The sequence below is a fragment of the Seriola aureovittata genome, chromosome 11 (assembly GCF_021018895.1).
Source record: "Seriola aureovittata isolate HTS-2021-v1 ecotype China chromosome 11, ASM2101889v1, whole genome shotgun sequence".
In the NCBI taxonomy this organism is placed as follows: Eukaryota; Metazoa; Chordata; class Actinopteri; order Carangiformes; family Carangidae; genus Seriola; species Seriola aureovittata.
Window position 1 is genome coordinate 6,760,961 of NC_079374.1, and position 17,045 is coordinate 6,778,005.

The window sequence follows — 17,045 nt, forward strand, 5'->3', positions numbered from 1 at the left end:
TAGCGAACCCACTTTGTACTTTAAAAACAAAGGAATGGGACGTCCTGCTGGTCAAGGGGGTTATAGACCCCGACCATGTGATCGCAATGTCCCCGGTTCAAGCCTCTCGACTGTTGGTATCAAACAAAGGTAAATATGGCATAAAACTACTTAATTAACTAATACTTAATTTATGAAAAAGGAAAACAAAGGCAAAGCATTTCTTGTAATCCCTGTGGTGTGAGCAGTGGGCTTGTTGCAATGCAAATTTTATATCAAGTATTATTGTTTTCACAAAATAAATATCAATTTAATTTCAAAATAACAGAAAATGTAATATGACAAATACAAATGTTAACATGAAGTAAACTAATTGACTTTGTTTTGTTCTGTTGAAATTCCTCCAGTAGTCATTTTGGGGGTAGGAACTAAGTTTCAGAGTGAGTGTTTCCAGTAGGACAGACATTACTAGTGCACAGTCTTCCCCCTCTGCTCTCACATGTGAGCAGCAGCAGCATGAGCATGGCTGCAGAGTGGAGCTCAGGATTGTCTAAAGGCCTCTGGAGTGTGATTTTTCTGGCAGAAAAATGTAAGACTGATTTACCTGTTTATGGAAAACAACAAGATGTAAAGATTTGACTGGTTTATGTGAAGTTTAATCAAGTATTTTGACCTAAAAACTCTTGAATGTGTCTTTTCGGGGCCTGCTGTAATCTGCTGCTCGACTTCCCTCCTTTTTTCTTTGAATTACTTAATATGTTAAAAGAAAAAGCAACTTCTTTATTCCAGTTTTGTCTGTATGTGCAGATCTGTGTCCTGTGATTATAACTTTTTGCTGTTCACATCCTGAAAATGGTGATGATCACTTAAATATGAGGACGCTAACATTTTTTAACTCTGTGAGCGACCACATTCGTTTGACCTTTACTTAAATGTGAGTTGGTTTTTTAAAATCTTTTTCTTTTTCTTTTTTTTTTTTATTTAAAGCATCTTCACTCCAAAGGCCGAAAGGATGACCTGTTCAGTGACCTGTGCTACCAGCAGTTTGGAGAAGAGCTGAACAAAGTCCTGAAGGACTGGCAGCCCAGTGTTCTTCCTGATGGTGAGTCAAACACAGTCTGAAGTGACTATTTACCCAGCACCTGCAGGCTGTTGTATTGAATTATATTTGGTGTTTTTTTTTTTTTTAAATTGACTACACATTTTAAATCACTACACAGTCGATTAATATCTCAACAGCTATAATGTGCACACACAAACAACAAAAAGAAAATGAAGATCACCGGTGAAATTGGATTTCCAGGTAGCTTTTATAACTGCAAGAAGGTCATTACAAAGATATGTAGCTGGGAAAAAAATTAAATCCTCCATTACACAGTGTGTGATTGTTGGCGCCAGCTGGTGGCTCAGCGCTGTTAAATAACCTGTAGTGTTGCTCTGTATTCGAGCAGTGTCCAATGATTATAACTCTTCTGCTGTTCACATCCTGATTCGTTGTGATTGCACTTTAAAGTCATATGAGGACACTGCAGCAGCGCTAACAGGGTGTTTTCCTGTTTACACAACAAACAGGTTCCACATTTCCAACTTAATTTCCTTGAGACTAAAACTCTTCCTCAGTTTCATAAAAACTAGTTGCTGTTAATTACCAGGATATTTCCAAGAAAGGCCTTGAAATTTGGCCCTGAAATTTGATGCTAATCATAAGGGACCAAGAGAAGGTGTTGGTTTCTACCTGCTACCCAGAATTTTTATATATTATTATTATTATTATATTTTAGTACATAAATCCTAGAAAGACTAACAAAATTCTAAAAGTAATGAGTTTACATGTTATACGCTTTTATTAATTTTATCTTAGTAATAGATAACAATCAAAATTGAGTTAGCTTTGTTTAAAAACATGAGTGGCGGTTTGAAACGAATAAATAGATGCATGTCATCAAAGTCTCCAGAACAATGTCCTGATCAAAAATAAGAAATAAAAATATAGTAATTGGAGGATCATAAATACACTGTACCCTCCACTTAATCTCCATCTTGGATAGTGAATCCTGAGCTTCAGATTCCAGGTGGGTTTATTTCATAGAAAGGATGTTAAAGTGTTTGCTGCTCTCTCCAGGATCTCTGTGGGGTCGAGTGGAGGAGCAGAGCCTGTGGAGCAGTCGGCAGCTCGGGGAGCAGAGTCCCGCCGCTCTGCTGCGTTCGCTGGTTTACCTGAACACCAAATACTTCGGCCTGCGCACCGTGGAGCAGCACCTCCGCCTCTCCTTCGCCAACGTCTACGGACCCGACACCGTCCATCCTGTCACCAAGGAGACCACCGTCTGCATCCGCGTGCCTTCCATCTCTCAGGATCACCATGGTGAGGCCGGTGACGTGAACAGTACATCATTAGTATATTATTATTCACACACTTTAACCTCTTAGTCGTGGTTTCATTTCAAATCTAATATGTTGAAGTACTGAACCAAAACAAAGGTGAAAATTGTGTATTTGTCAACATTAGAGGTTTGAATCTTACTCACAAATTCAAAAAAACTAAACTGTTTTTGTCTGTTTTGGTGCCTCAGTGCAAACAGAGTCCAGGAAGAGGAAGCGTAAGTTGGAGGAGGTCGATCAGGACTATGAGCCAGACGACGACTCAGGAGGCTCCACTGTGCGTTGCCCGGTTAAGAAGCACGAGTGTCGACTATACGAGCTCTACAGATCGAAGTGGTGGGTGTAATATCTCTCCTGGTGAAATACATCATCTTACACAGTTCTACTTTTCCAACCTGTACAGTTGCATTTTGATAGTGTAACTAAGGGTCTCATCCGGGGGCACAAATGGTGTAGATTATTGTCAAACGTGCTCATCATAACTTTCCAGAGAGCAAGGTGACTTCTTCAGATGTCTTGTTTCGTCCGACCAACAGTTCAAAACCCAAAGATATTCAGTTTACAAAGATAGAAAACAGATTAAATCGTTAAACAAACTGGAACCAGCGAATGTTTTACAGTTCTGCTTGATCGGTGGATTTATAGGTTAATCTCCTCATCATTTCATCACTAATTAAAACCTGACATTAATTGATGTTTTAGAAAGCAGTAACATTATCTGTAATAGTCAAACTGGTGTTATCACGTCCATTTCATTCTTATCTGTGGGAAGTTTGATGTGGAGAACGCGTTTGTCTTCAGTTGCCGTTTTATTATATATTGCTAATTAAACCCTTTTCTATATTTAAGTCCTGTGATTATAACTTATTGCTGTTCACATCCTGAACCACAGTGTTGACTATTAAAATATGAGGACTTAACATCAAACAATCTGTTGTCAAAAATTTCACATGATTATTCAGAACAATAGATTCACACCTCTCTCTCTCCCACCTCCCCATTCCCTCTTCTCCTCTATTCTACCTTTCCATCCATTTATTTTCTCCTTCCTCTTGTCATTTTCTCACCTTCTTTCTCTTTCTTCTAACTCCACTTTCTTCCCCTCACCTTTTATCTCCTTTCTTGATTCCTCCTCTTCTTATTGGCACACTTTACCTTTCTCTTTTTTATCCTTCTCTCTCTTCCCTTTACTGTTTCCCCTCCATGTTTGTTTCCCTTCCCCTCGTTCTGTCCCCCTCTCGTCTCCTCCCTCCAGCCCGACATTGTTACAGGAGCGGCTAGACGTCTTCTACGTTCAGCCGGATCTGGCCTGCGGCCCCGACGACCCGCTGTGGTTCACCTCCACGCCGCTGGAGCGACAGATCCTGGAGAGCCTCCTCACCAGAGTCCTCCTGGTCAGAGACGTTTACACAGACAAACAGCACCTGGAGGAAGACGAGGAGGAAGGGGACGGGGGCGAAGCAGCGGGGGGAGAGTAGCAGTCGCTTGGACTTGTGTTAGTAGAGCCTGAACAGTCAGCAGAGGAGAGGAGGAGGAGGAAGAGGAGGTTAGCTAGTAATGTGTGCGCTCCTCCCCTGTCTTAACGTCTGGTCCTCCTCGCCCTCCTTGCTGAACTGCTGTTTCCTCCTGGTGAGGGACGTCCACAACAGAGGTAGATGATGATGATGAAAGTGGTGGTGAGGAGCAGCCCTAAGTTGTACTTCTGCTGATTGTCACAAACAGAGGAGGAAGACGAGGTAACGAAGCGAACGAGGACAATATTTTTCTCTCCAGTCATAAAACAGAAGAGGAGGAACAGGCACAAATGTCTCCTGATGAAAGGAACAAGTTGGAAGGGGGGGGGTAGAGGAGGCGGAGCTGTCATCTGTTGTCACGGTCAAACAAAGCTAAATCAGGTAGAAGAAGACGTTTATTAACGGTTATCAAAGGTAGGACCTGCTGTTGTGCATCACCAACAATTCTGAGGATGTAGCTTGTTTATAGTGCTCGAACAAGCAGCTTACAGATATTTAAGCTTTTAACGACGCAGAATCACGCTTTAACAAAAGTTTATCAGCCGCCTTCAGGGAGGCGCAGACGCAGAGGCCCAGGGACAGGAAGCCATGGAGTTATTCCCTCTCACTCTGCAGCTTCATGTCCTTCCTCGCCATCGCTCTGCGGATGGGAAAGGAGGCAGTGGGAGTGCTCGCAGGGTCGAGAGAGTAACTTCACAGATCTTTTTACACAGTTGAATTGAGAAGGAAGGGAGAGGGTGGGGGGGGGGGGTCTGGGTGAAACCAGAAGCACCACCCAGAGGAGGAGAAGGAAAGTTGGAGAGTTGGAAATTCCCAGCTGGTAGGTTGAAATTCCATCTTTAATGCAGTCTCTAGTTCACAATGTGAAAAAATAGAAACACAGCCAGTAATAGGATCTTCTCAGACCAACAACTACTGTTCCCAACTTAGCTGCTAATTGTATTCGTATCTGGCAGAACAGTAGCAACTATATATACGTACCACTTTATATTTCAAATGTATATGTGATTAAACACTAAATATTCTACAGCTTAGAAATGCTGTTACACTGACTCCGACAGGTGGGAAAGATTCAGGTCTTCGACATCCCAGCAGTGATGTAACAATGCACTTTACTCCACTGCTTCTTCACTTGTGGGGTTTGGAAATTTCCACCATTAGATGGAAGCAGAAAGTAATTGTTTTTTTTTTTTTTGTTTTTAACAAATAGGTGGTTTCATGAATTTAAGGTTTAAAGCTCATGCGCACCTTCACAACTGTTAGGCAGTTATAGAGATGTACTCAGGTTGAAGTCAGGCTCCAGTTAAGATGGTGAAATTTACTCTTTGGTGTAGCAAAAAGAGGGAGGGGGTTAACTTGTATGGCTTCTTATGAAACGCTTAAAACAGGGATAGAAGGAAATATTTACTGAAGGGCAGGAAGATCCCGCTCCCCTCTCTTAAACCCACTGGACTATTGGAGAGCTCAATGATTTCATATGTCCAAGTGAATTAGATTTGAATTTTGCTCAAAGGGGAAGAGTTCATCTGTGATGAAGAGAAAATTCACTTCACCCTGGTCTGACATCTGGTCTGACTGCACCATAAAGGTTTGGTCACATTACACTTGTGTCTTTTTAAAAAAAAAAAAAAAAAACAAAACAAAAAAAATCATCGCTCCGTTTCCCCCATTCACTTCTATTGGGACGAATCCAAGCACGCGTTTTCCTGTTTGGGTGTGAGCTCCAGCTGTTCCGGCAGACTCTCAGGTCAGAGTTCACCTGTTTTCATAAACCTCCACTGGGCGGATGCGCTCGGTTGGCCGATAGCAACACGGCTGCACTGTGTGCGGTAATGTAGATGTTACTATTTCAGCCTGTTTCACAGCCATATTTTGTACATTACCACACTAGCAGGCTACGAACTGCAGTGATTGCTCTAAATAATATTTATTACCTGCATCACAAACATGCAATCAAGTCTTTTTTTTTTTTTTTTTTTTTTTTTTGTTTTGGTTTCATTTTTTTAGGGGCCGAGTGCAGGGAAATTTTGTAGGATGGGAATGTGATGTGACCGTACCTTTATGCAGGTCACCAAACTCAGTGTAGCAGCGAGAGTGAAAGAAGTCGTCCATCTTAACAGGGGAAACATAATCAGGTAAAGTAAGTGAAATCACCTGTGTAGGTCGTGAGCTTTAATTTAATTGGGCTTGAGTGTGTTTTAATGGCTGTCAGCATTAGCAGTGATGATGTGCTGACAGTGTCTTAAGTCCAATAAGCGCATCACGGAAGCCTGCAGTTGGAGAAACGTTTTGGGTCTTTCCGTTTACATTTTTCACCGCATGAAGCTGGAATTTCTGACTTTCCAACACGTCTCGAAAAAAACGCCTCTTTCCTCTCAGCCAGGGCGACCTGCTGTATCACACATCGCCATTAAACCGGGCTGCTTTCATTCCTTCACATCATCCCGCTCACCGCTCTTCCTCTGTCAGTACTGCTCTCAGGCGAAAAAAAACCCCGCTGCACCACAGAGGAACCTCAAGCTCTGAAGGGAACAGGAGTCAGGACTGATCCCAGGACAGAAAGAGAGGACCTTAAAAAACCTCTGACTCGCTGTGGTGCGGGGGAAAGGCAACCTTACCGACATGCTGCGTTTCTTTATAGGACATTAGGGGAACCTTCATTCATGCGATGTAGCATTATGTGCGTACTAAGCCCCGATTGGGTTGCTTTGAAGTGTAAATATCTCTGAAACAAGGCGGTTATTTGAGACGGAGTCGACACACAGAGGGACACTGTGTAATTCGGGGTAAAGAGAAAAAACAAAAAACGCCCACTGAAACCTTCAGCTTGAAAACCCGCCTCCTGAGAAGCCTTTTTTAAAAAAGACTGAATATTTATTTCTCTTTTTATTAGTTTGACTGTATCCTTTTTTGGGATTGGGATTTTTATGGGTGCCATTTCCTTCAACGGTCATTCATTGAAAACCTGCTGCGGTCCTGCGCCCTCGCCTCCCTCTTGTCCATTTAAAGAGTCTCTGTGCAGGAACCTGCTAATCATGAAGGACGTTGATTTATTCAGAGTTCAACAGACTATTTTTGAACATTTCCTTTCTGCTTCTGTCCCCCCCCCCCCTCTGTGTTTGTCATTTCCTGGTATTTATCAGTTATTCTGAGTCTCCTTTCAACTTAATATTGGTTTAGTTTAAAAACAGCGCTCGTTAAGAAGTGCCCTACTCTTCCAAGCTGTTTTAGAGTGCTAGCACTGCAAGGCAATGCTTGTGTTGTAATAAAGAATTGGTTGGACATTTTATTTTATTTTTTTTTTTTTTTTTCATGAACTAAACTCATGTTTTTCTTTCTGAGTTACACTTTTCCTTTTTTTTTTTTTTTTTTACTTTTCTTTTTTTTTTAGTTTAATTTGAATTTGCGTTCTGATTGTTTCAATAAATTGGAGAAAGTGTCATGAAGTTAAAATCAAGTAAAAATTATTTAAGGATTTTTTTTTTTTTTTTTTAATGCACTTGTTCTTTGGTCGCTAATCAACTTTCATTTAAATATGAAGGTTTAAACCTGGCTGAATTTTATACCCTACAAGTTTGTGTTTCCACAACCAGTGCTCGAAATATAAGGAGCACCTTCCAGATGTTGAGTTGGACCCATCATCAACACGGTCACTGTCTCAGATTTCACAGATTAAAAATCAATCGTGTCTTTTCTTCACAATCCACATCACTGTTCCTCCTGACTGAGGTGGATTGAACCGGAGAACAAGGTCAGGGATTACACTTTGAGAGTTTTATTTTACCTAAAGAGCAGCCGTTCTGTTATTTTGTACACTTTACTGTGCGTTTAATGGTCCAGAACAGCAGTGAAACATTACAGGAACAAAGGTGGAGGATTTCATGGGAGAAGATTGGTCTTGATTTGAAGTTGCCCTGATCACGTGTCCCCAGCCCCCAAAAATCCAAGCCTTTAAACTTGAGTGTGGACGCTAACGAAACTGACCCCGGATTTAAACTGGCCGGTTTTCCTGCTGGACTCGGAGGCAGCGACCAAACCTGCCACAGGTTTGGACCTACATTAGATGCTGTGGCTGGCTTTAATGCCTAATGTGAATGTGCCTATCTGTAAATACTGAAAGTGAGTGATTGTGAGTCTGATGCTATGTGTGTGGGCTGATCTGCTGATACGGTCATGTTAAATAAATGATTTCATTTTCTAACCAGACTCCTCTTGGCAGTGCTGTTTTGATTTGCCTTTAGTGAAGTGCCACGGGTGTTAAAGGCGTTCAGTTCACCACATTATAATAAAGACTATATTATCTTCCCACCTTTTGGAGCTGAGAAGTTTAATTTCATGTGATTTTCTCATGAGAGTGAGATGGAAACTCAGAATAATGAAGGTGAATAAAATCTTTACTCCTCAAAGCATTAAAGAAAAGTAGAGACATCTTTAACTAGTGAAGTCAATCTGCTAATAACATATAATGTAACAGTTTTATTATGTAGAAACAAGGTGAAAAAACACAATAGCTCATTTATCTGTAGACCATAAAGCATTAAAACTGAATTATTCTTATTTTCAGTGATTTACAGACTGAACAAAACAAAAGATTTGACATGTAAATAATCATAGCTGTTATATTTTAGTTTATTACATTTTTTCCTGCATAAATGGGAAAATAATATATTTTTTCACACTCTTGAATTGTAATAATGTGAGAAATTATGACTAAAGATTTGTACATTTTTTTTATTTATTTCAGGTTTTTCCATCAGATTCTTGAGCGGCGGGGATTTGCTCCCATCCAGCCACAAGAGAATTAGTGAGGTCCAACACTGATGTTATTGATAAGGCCTCAGCGTTCAAGTTCATCCCAAAGGTACTAGATGGGGTGGAGGTCAGGGCTCTGTGCAGGTTCTTCCACACCAAGCCATTTTTATATAGACCTGGCTTTGTGCAGGGGAAACAGATCAGAGAGTCACGTTGAAACAGGAAGGCGACAGGCACAAACTGTCTGGAGGCACATTACTATCTGAAACAACATTGTGCACAGTAGCATTGAGATTTCCCTTAATTGGAACTAAGGGCTCTAATCCAAACCAAGAATAACAGCTCCACAACCACATAAGTATGTGTGCAGCGGCGTCCAAATACTTTTGGCCGATGTAACCGTCCCATGTGACATACAACAACAACAAAAAAAATCATGTCATTCTTTTTCTAATATTTCACACATTTCCACTTCGTTAAATAAAGATAATTATTCACATAAAAGAGACAAAAAACAAATACGCCAATGCAGTTTGCAGCTTTGTTTCGCATGACTACACTGCTCTCTGTTGGAGGGCTGTGTCTTCTGTTCTCTCCCATTATTTCTTTTTATTCTTTTTATTATTTATATCATCACGGCTCAATGACCTTGTTAATTTGAATGTAAAAACACAAGGTTATAGAAATATGTGAGCCTCAAGAGGACCACAATCTTTCTTTGCTCCCAGTGTCCAGATTAAAATTATTACAGCGTGTTAACATTGGCACAACGTGAGGGCCTCTTCACTCTGTTCTGACCTTCTTTATCTCCACCGTGTCCCATTTTTACAAGGTGTCAGGCGGACATGACACCGAGGCAGCGAGCGTTATCTGGAAAATGACAGACAGCGGGGCAGGAGGAGGCGTAGCCTGTCGACACCCCGGGGTCAGCGCAGGAGCCACGGAGGCCAGGGTTAGAGTCACATGACAGGAAGTCGTTTCAGGAAAAGGTTAAAGAAGCCAAGAGGATGCTGCTTCACCTTGCAGGGACTAGGTAGGAACATACATGTATGTATGTAAGATTTGCTCTCAATCTGATACCAATCAATAGCAGGACTTGGATCACCGATATCAATACTCTTTGTTGTTAAAAGCAGCTAATGAATGTCCCGTCATGTGAGTCAGAGAAATATGGGTATCCCTTTATAATACAGCCCCCATTTAAGTACTAATAAAATACTTAGTGGCAAATTATTTGTGGGTAATTAAAATTGTATAATTCTAAATTAGCCATGCAGGTTTTAAACACAAAATAGTTTTAAAGGTAAATAACAAATGTTATGTGACTTCTATAAAATTGCATCCACACAGCTGCAGCAGAAATCCAAATGTGGCAGCACTAAGACGTGTGATCAGGTGCCATGGATGTGATCTAACATCAGATGCATCAATTATTTAAAGTGTATTTATATAGATCCTTTTAGTATCGATACTTTAAGGATCGAGCTGCAAATTCTTCAATTTAACCAAACGGATATGACCTCTTTTCTCGCGGTGACGCCACAATGACATTTACAAGACAAATGATACTTTTGTCACATTTATCGTTTCGTTGATCGACTGTGACTTTGATTGAGCTTCGATCAGGAGCGACAGCCACTGAACGCCGTGACAGTATTTCATCATATTTGGTACAAAATTCACTTCACGCGTACTCAAAGATGAACTGATTACAGTTTAGTGGTCAAAGGTCAAAGGTCAAAGGTCAAGGTCACTGTGAACTCACTAAACGCGGTTTTCGCCTCATGATTGCGATATCTGAAGACCGCCTCGAGGGATTTTCTTCAGGTTTGGCACAAACATTCACTTGGGCTCAAGGATGAACCGGTTAGATTTTGGCGGTCAAAGGTCAAAGGTCAAGCTCTTTGTGAACGGTTTTGGCCGTGACTGTAGAATAAACCCAGGACTGGTTGGCAGGAACGTACAACTGCGAGGCGTTACTTCCAGTTTTTTCTACAAATCTCATGAATGTATCCGAGCGAAGAATGTGTCGGCCGTTCTCTCAGTTTCTGGCAGTAGGATGGTGAACGTGGGATTGAGTCAAGATAAACTGTGTGTGTTGTTATGGTAATGAATGAATATGTAGGACAGTGAGGCTGCCTGATGAGTTTTTAATAGATTTTGGAAAACAACGGAGCTCTACTTGTTACACAGGCGATACTCGCTGGTTTTGATCTTTTCATGGAATTTGTTTAGAATACAAAGAAATATAGAAAAACCGCCCAGATGTTTCCTGTGTTCGAAGGCAGACATTTCACAGAGGACAAAACATTTGGATGACCAGACACGAGGCCGCTTCTGCCTTTGTGTCTGAGTGAAAAAGAGCACTGTCCTGTCTCTCCCAATGGGGGGCGCTACGCACTCGCTGTGAACCCCTCCCCGGGGGGGGGGGGGGTTGGTAGAGTAATCCTGAGCTCCTGGTTTATCAGCACCGCCATCATCATCATCATCACCAGACGTGTTGTTAAACTATAACACCCATCATTAGCTGCGGGACGAGCCGCTGCTTTTGTCGAGCTTCCGTGTCAGGACCCACGTCTGTCAAGGGGTTCGTCTGCACCCGTCTGACGTAAGGCGGCCTCCCATAAGCCTGTGCACAGCCCACCTCCTCCTCCCCACCACTGACCCCGAGCCTCGCCCTCTCACCCTCCACACAGAAGAAGCAATGCATGAAAACTCAAATCTTTTGGAGGCTTTAAGGAAACAGAGGAAAAACAGCCCCCCACCCCCCATTTAACCTCACATTTTTTTGGGGGGTGGTGGACGGGTTGAGATACAAAAACACGGTGACAAAACCCAATTTTTTGAAGAGGCAAGCTTTTTTCTTTCTGTGCTATCTGTCAGAGTTGGCCAGACTCCAGTAACTTGTCCCATTGATCTAAAGCTAAAACGGCCCTGTGCGCCCACACAGCCAGCCCTGCGAGGGAGCGGGGTGGGTGTAAAAACATTTTTTCACCCTCGTGGGGTTTTTTTTGTTTGGGCTCAATCCCCAGCTCTTTCAGGGGGCATAAAGAAAGCGCTGCGCTCAGCAGGGTCATGTGGGCGAGGCCCGGGGGGTAGACTATAGGTGGCGATTAGGGCCTCTAATGTGCAATGAATCCTCTTCGAATCACATGATATGAACTAATGTCGCCATTTAATGATAAAACAACAGCGACTGGGAGGGAAGAGCCGCTGTGTGTGTGTGTGTGTGTGTGTGTGTGTGTGTGTGTGTGTGTGTGTGTATTGTGTGTGTGTGTGTTGTGTTGTGTTGTGTGTGTGTGTGTGTGTGTGTGTGTAGATGCAGTGTACAGCTGCACAGAGGACAAGAGGGCAGGAATGGATGACAACTGCATTTCTCAGGTTGTGTGCCTCAACACACGGCGCAGGACAGGCCAAAGGACGGGAGACAGTTTAGCTGGGACAGCTGGGATGTGGGTTAAAGTGCAACACAAATATTTTTGTGCAATTTTCCTTCATTTCATCCACTTGGTTTCTGTTGCTTTTACTCATATCTTACGTGCTGCACTCAAATGCACCGAAAATGTCAGAACTGTCCCCTGGTCCTTGTTTCTTGCATGTTGCAGAAGAAGCTATGGTCTCTTCCAAAGTGAGGACGACAGTATGTGGATTAAATTTGATGGATAACAACTATCCACCCCCACCCCCACCCCACCCTACCCTGCAGACACACACATGCAGATACAGAACAGTGTAACCTTGGCTCTGACTGGTGGTGAGGGGGAGTGGGGGGCTTGGATTAGGTTAAATTTAGGATGGCCTGACCCTATTTGGTGAGCCATAGTGAAGCAGTGAGTGCAGCAATCCCTCCAGCGCAGAGTCACCAACCTCATCTTTTTCCAAAACGCCCACTGGCTGACACATCAGCTAGTCGAACACACACGCACACACTCGCCCACACGTGCACACACACACACACACACACACACACACACACACACACACACACAAACACACACTGTTCCACTTTGAAGCCAGGATCACATTCCCCCTCTCTCATATCTTCGACAGCAGCTTCCCTCCTCTTCTTCAGATTGTGTCTCAAAAGTAATAGCTGATACCAAACCCTTTCACTGGGTTTGTTGTTGATGATGGGAACTGTAGTTGTGACCTTTGACCTGGTTGAGAAGAGCAATGCGATGGACGGTGGTCAAGCTGACATACAAACTAAATTTCCACATTAAAAGTCCAGCAGCAGCAGCAGCAGCATTAAAAGCACAGTTTTTTACATGTACAGTATGTGAACATCACCTGTGAAGAGTCCACCAATCAGAAACACCTTCTACCATCCTTACAAATAAATGTTAAGAAGTTTTTCCAGCTGGAAATAAAAATCAGATGGCACAAGGTGAACAAATTACGGTAGATATTCCTGATAAAAAAGATATTATCTTTATCATGTGGTTTTCAAGAACTTTGTTGAAGCTATTGCTATTTGTCTGGATGCGATTACACTTTAACCCATCACATTAAACAACTATTTTAGTATGCAAGTAATACACAGCTGCAGAGCATGAGTAAAGCATCATATTTTTGGGCTTCCCCTCTAGTCAAACAATCTATTACCGCTTCGCTTAATAAAACACCCGAAATGCCAACTGGAAGTAGCTGCACTGACGGACCCCGATTAAGGGAAGAAGAGACGGAGAAAGATCAAACACATGAAAACTGAAGCCGGCTTTAATCTGTTTCCAGCTCTGCGGTGAATGAGCTCTGCAGCTGACAGGTCACTTAAGGTCGTCGTGGTCTGGAGCGAAGTGAGGAGATGCTGCTTCTCTCACCCCGACGCTTTTTTTTAAAAATATTTGTGTAAATATTTATTTGTGTTTTAGTCGACCTCTGGAGAGAAGACCGTCCCGACTAGTTATTTCCAGTAGTTGATTTTTTAACGACGCAGCTCTAGGGAGTGTAATGAATGTACCCTGGTGCGGTCAGGACTCAGGTGAAGTCAGCCAGGTGCATTGTGGGCACTGTGTCCATACCCTGGGCTGACCTGTAGGTGTCCCCGCAGAGCTGACCTCTCCTCACATACAGTAACACCCTCACAATGCTCTTTCTCCCCGTGCGGCCCTTCCCCTCTTTCTATGGACAGACAGTCAAAACAAGCCGCCCCACATGACCGCACACTGTACCAATGCTGCAACATTACATCATGTGTAGTATTAACGAGCGCGGCGCATGTGAGACGGCCTCTTTATTCTAAATGTGTCGGGGTTTATTGACTAGACCAGGTCTTTTTTTAACTGAATTTCTGAGGCATTTTTTGTCAAGTCATCATCAAACAAAAACCTCTCTCTCTAAATGATGAAAACAATGTCTGAGGTATTTAATGATTTAATTGATTGGCTGCTGCGGTTTTTGAAGTGCACGTAATTGTTGTGGAACAAAACGCTGAAGCTGAAATATTTTCTCTAATAGCCAACAGATGCTGGGTCTATAGGAGAGCTCAGGCAGCTGCCTTCATGGACACTGAAGATCATGTCCTCTGTATTGAATCTTTAATTGGCGTATTTACATTCAGACAATAAAACTCCAGTAAAGCATGGCTGGATTACCTGCAGAGGCTCTTTTAAGAAGTGACTGTCACTATTTCTTACTTGAAAGCCGCAGCGTTCAGTTTAAAGACACGAAGTGACCACAAAAAGATGCAACACGATTCCCAAAGAAAGGCAACCACCAGATCAAATGTTCATTTACTCAAGTACAATTGTTAGATATTTGTACTTGTGCTTATGCTTCTTTATAATTCTACTCTAATACTGTTCAGTGGGAAATATTGTACTTTTTACTCCACTACAAATATATGATAACTTTAGTTCCCAGGTCATTGTAGCTCCTGATTATTACTAATTATAATCAACAAATAAACAGTGAGTATTATTAAGATGATTATTATTCAAATTAGCCTAATTATCAGCCAAAACATTAAACTGATGCTTTCACATTGATGCATCAGTAATTATAATCCATGTATAGCCTATATTATTAATTATTTTAAGTATATTTTGATGCGAATATTGATCTACTTTTAATTTAGTAAAACTTTGAATGTGTTTTTATTTGTATTGGAGTATTTGTACACTGTGGTATTGCTACTTTTGCTATTAGAGTACTCCCTCTAGTAGCATAGAGAAGAGCGTCATGCAGGGAAATCATTTTCAAAAAATTAAATCAGCTGGAATAAATCCTCTTCTCTTTTTTTTTTTGACCTGGTGTGGCACTGGACTCAGATGAAAGAAATACCTCAACTTCTTTCCAAAAATACAAAGTCAAAGCATTTTTTTTTACTTCTTCTTTACTCACGTCTGGTGCCACAGTAGACGAGCTTCTGTCAAACAAACCAACATCTTTCCACATGAGCCAGCGGTCAGACCGCCCAGAAACAAATTCATCACACTCCTGAAATACATAAAGAGGGCCTGAGGTATTCGTGCTGTGGGCTGAGTGTGAATTTGTTAGGTGATTAAAAGCTAAATATAGCCTCCTGTCTGTTCTGAGCTGCAGACCGGTGACTCGGTGGCAGACCTTCTCTTTCTGTGGTTGCTTTTCCACCACAGGGGCCAAGTGGGGCTCTACAGGGGCCACGGGATCCAAATGGATATGTGGTGAAATTCACCACTGGTAGTGATGTGTCTGCATCACTTTTTGACCTCACCAGTAGTAATCTCTTTTTAACCAAACTGGCAGGTTTTTACTAGATAATTATCCGTATATTCTACAGCTTATGGCTCATGGGTTCCCACAGGAGGAGTTCAACTTGTTCACAAATATCATTAACTGCTTATATCTACTTACAAATACATTATAAATTGTTACAAAACTTTTATTAAACATTTATTTGCTGCTTTTAAACTCTTAATATGGGGGCTTGAAGTAAATTGTTACTGTGGATATTTCTCTGTCTGTAGTTTCTCTATAATTTGGATTAAATAATATGGATCTTGCCTGGAAATTACTATAAAATACAAAATATAAAGTAACAGCATAAAGCATTACTTATAAGATTTAACTACTTTCTATGCTGTTGGTTAATTTGATCTATTCAAATGCATTATTATGTTTCTCATATGGTAAAGTAACTACAGGTGTCAAATAAATGTAGTGGAGTAAAAAATACAGTAATTGTCTCTGAATGCTGCTTTAGTGGTTAGAAAATGTCCCTGAAAAGCATTGAGCTGTGTTTGGCCATGTGTGGCCCTGCAGTGGAAACAAGGCTACTGACTGAGTGACGGGCTGAGGCCTCCAGTCAGTCGTGCCAACAGATCAACTATCTCCCATCACTCTTCAGCCACTGGACCCAAGAGCTCAGCACTCATGTACTGTACTCTGTTGGCAGACTGAATGCCAAATACCCCAAGCAAAGTAATCCTAACAAATCTGCATGCGTTTTTTCTTTAATCTGTTTTTTATCTCATTTTCTAACCTATTGGGTATTTGGGGTATCTTTTCTTTCTTTAAAGAACGACCAGTTAAGAAAGTTAGAAGAAAGAAAAATTCATTTTGAGACAGTTTTAAGGACAAAACTAACTGTTAAAGCTGTTAATACGTTCCTGATGTAGCAGTGACAGTGACCTTGACCTTGAAGGTAGCTAGTGTTTCCTTAGCGTTACTAGCTAACTGATAGATAAAGTTTCTAGAATACGTTTCTTTTAGTTTGTTTTGTTTTAATAGCAAATGTTTGCTGTAACAGGTTCAGTCAACACCCATTTAAGTTAAAGTAACGTGGCCAGTGCGGCTAGAAAAAATAGCCCCAGCTAGCATTGCAGAAACATTAGCATGTGTGCGTCAGATGTTATATACAGTGTCAACTTTAGTCTCATGTTGCCAGCAAGTGTTTAATCTTGCAGTAATTTAAACTAGTTTGTGACATTAGTCTCATTTACACAGACAAAGTTGATAAAAAAAATATCTTTGCGAGGTTAGCATCAAACTTATTACAACTAGCTAAATGCTAACTTGGTTGTACTCGTAATTGCTGTGCGTTGATATCGGTAGTCCCTTTGTTTGCGTATTTAAAAAGTTATTGAAATACTAATAATTAATTATTTACTTGTTTTACCCCATTTTTTTGTGTCAAACTTTTTTTTCCAACCTATAGAAATGAAGTCAAGCTCCAACATGCACCTTTATATAAATGAGATACAACTTAAACAGTTTAATGTAGAGGTGTTACAGGGTCACTATATTATATGCTAAGCTAGGGAAAACACATCCCAGGTTAACTGCAGGTAATTTGTCTTTGTTCATATATGAGTGTCTGTTTTAGCTGCTCTGTTGACGCTCACTCAGCTCGAAGATCAAAATGAAATCTCCCAGCAGCTGTAAATTTCACCCGGCTCTATCATGTATTGCACAGTGTTGTAAATTGTAAACTCAGTT

General features: G+C 41.4%; 1 protein-coding gene across 2 annotated transcripts in view; it reads left to right on the forward strand.

Annotated features, from left to right (window-relative positions):
• Positions 1-8,081, forward strand: part of zmym2 (zinc finger, MYM-type 2) — a 34,594-nt gene extending 26,513 nt beyond the window's left edge. For both annotated transcript variants that reach the window (XM_056389656.1, XM_056389655.1), the window contains exons 22-25: positions 967-1,081; positions 2,102-2,344; positions 2,553-2,697; positions 3,617-8,081. In XM_056389656.1, the coding sequence (XP_056245631.1) occupies positions 967-1,081; positions 2,102-2,344; positions 2,553-2,697; positions 3,617-3,839 (726 nt within the window). In that variant the 3' untranslated portion in view covers positions 3,840-8,081. The remainder of the gene's footprint in view (positions 1-966; positions 1,082-2,101; positions 2,345-2,552; positions 2,698-3,616) is intronic.
• The last annotated feature ends 8,964 nt before the right edge of the window (positions 8,082-17,045 follow it).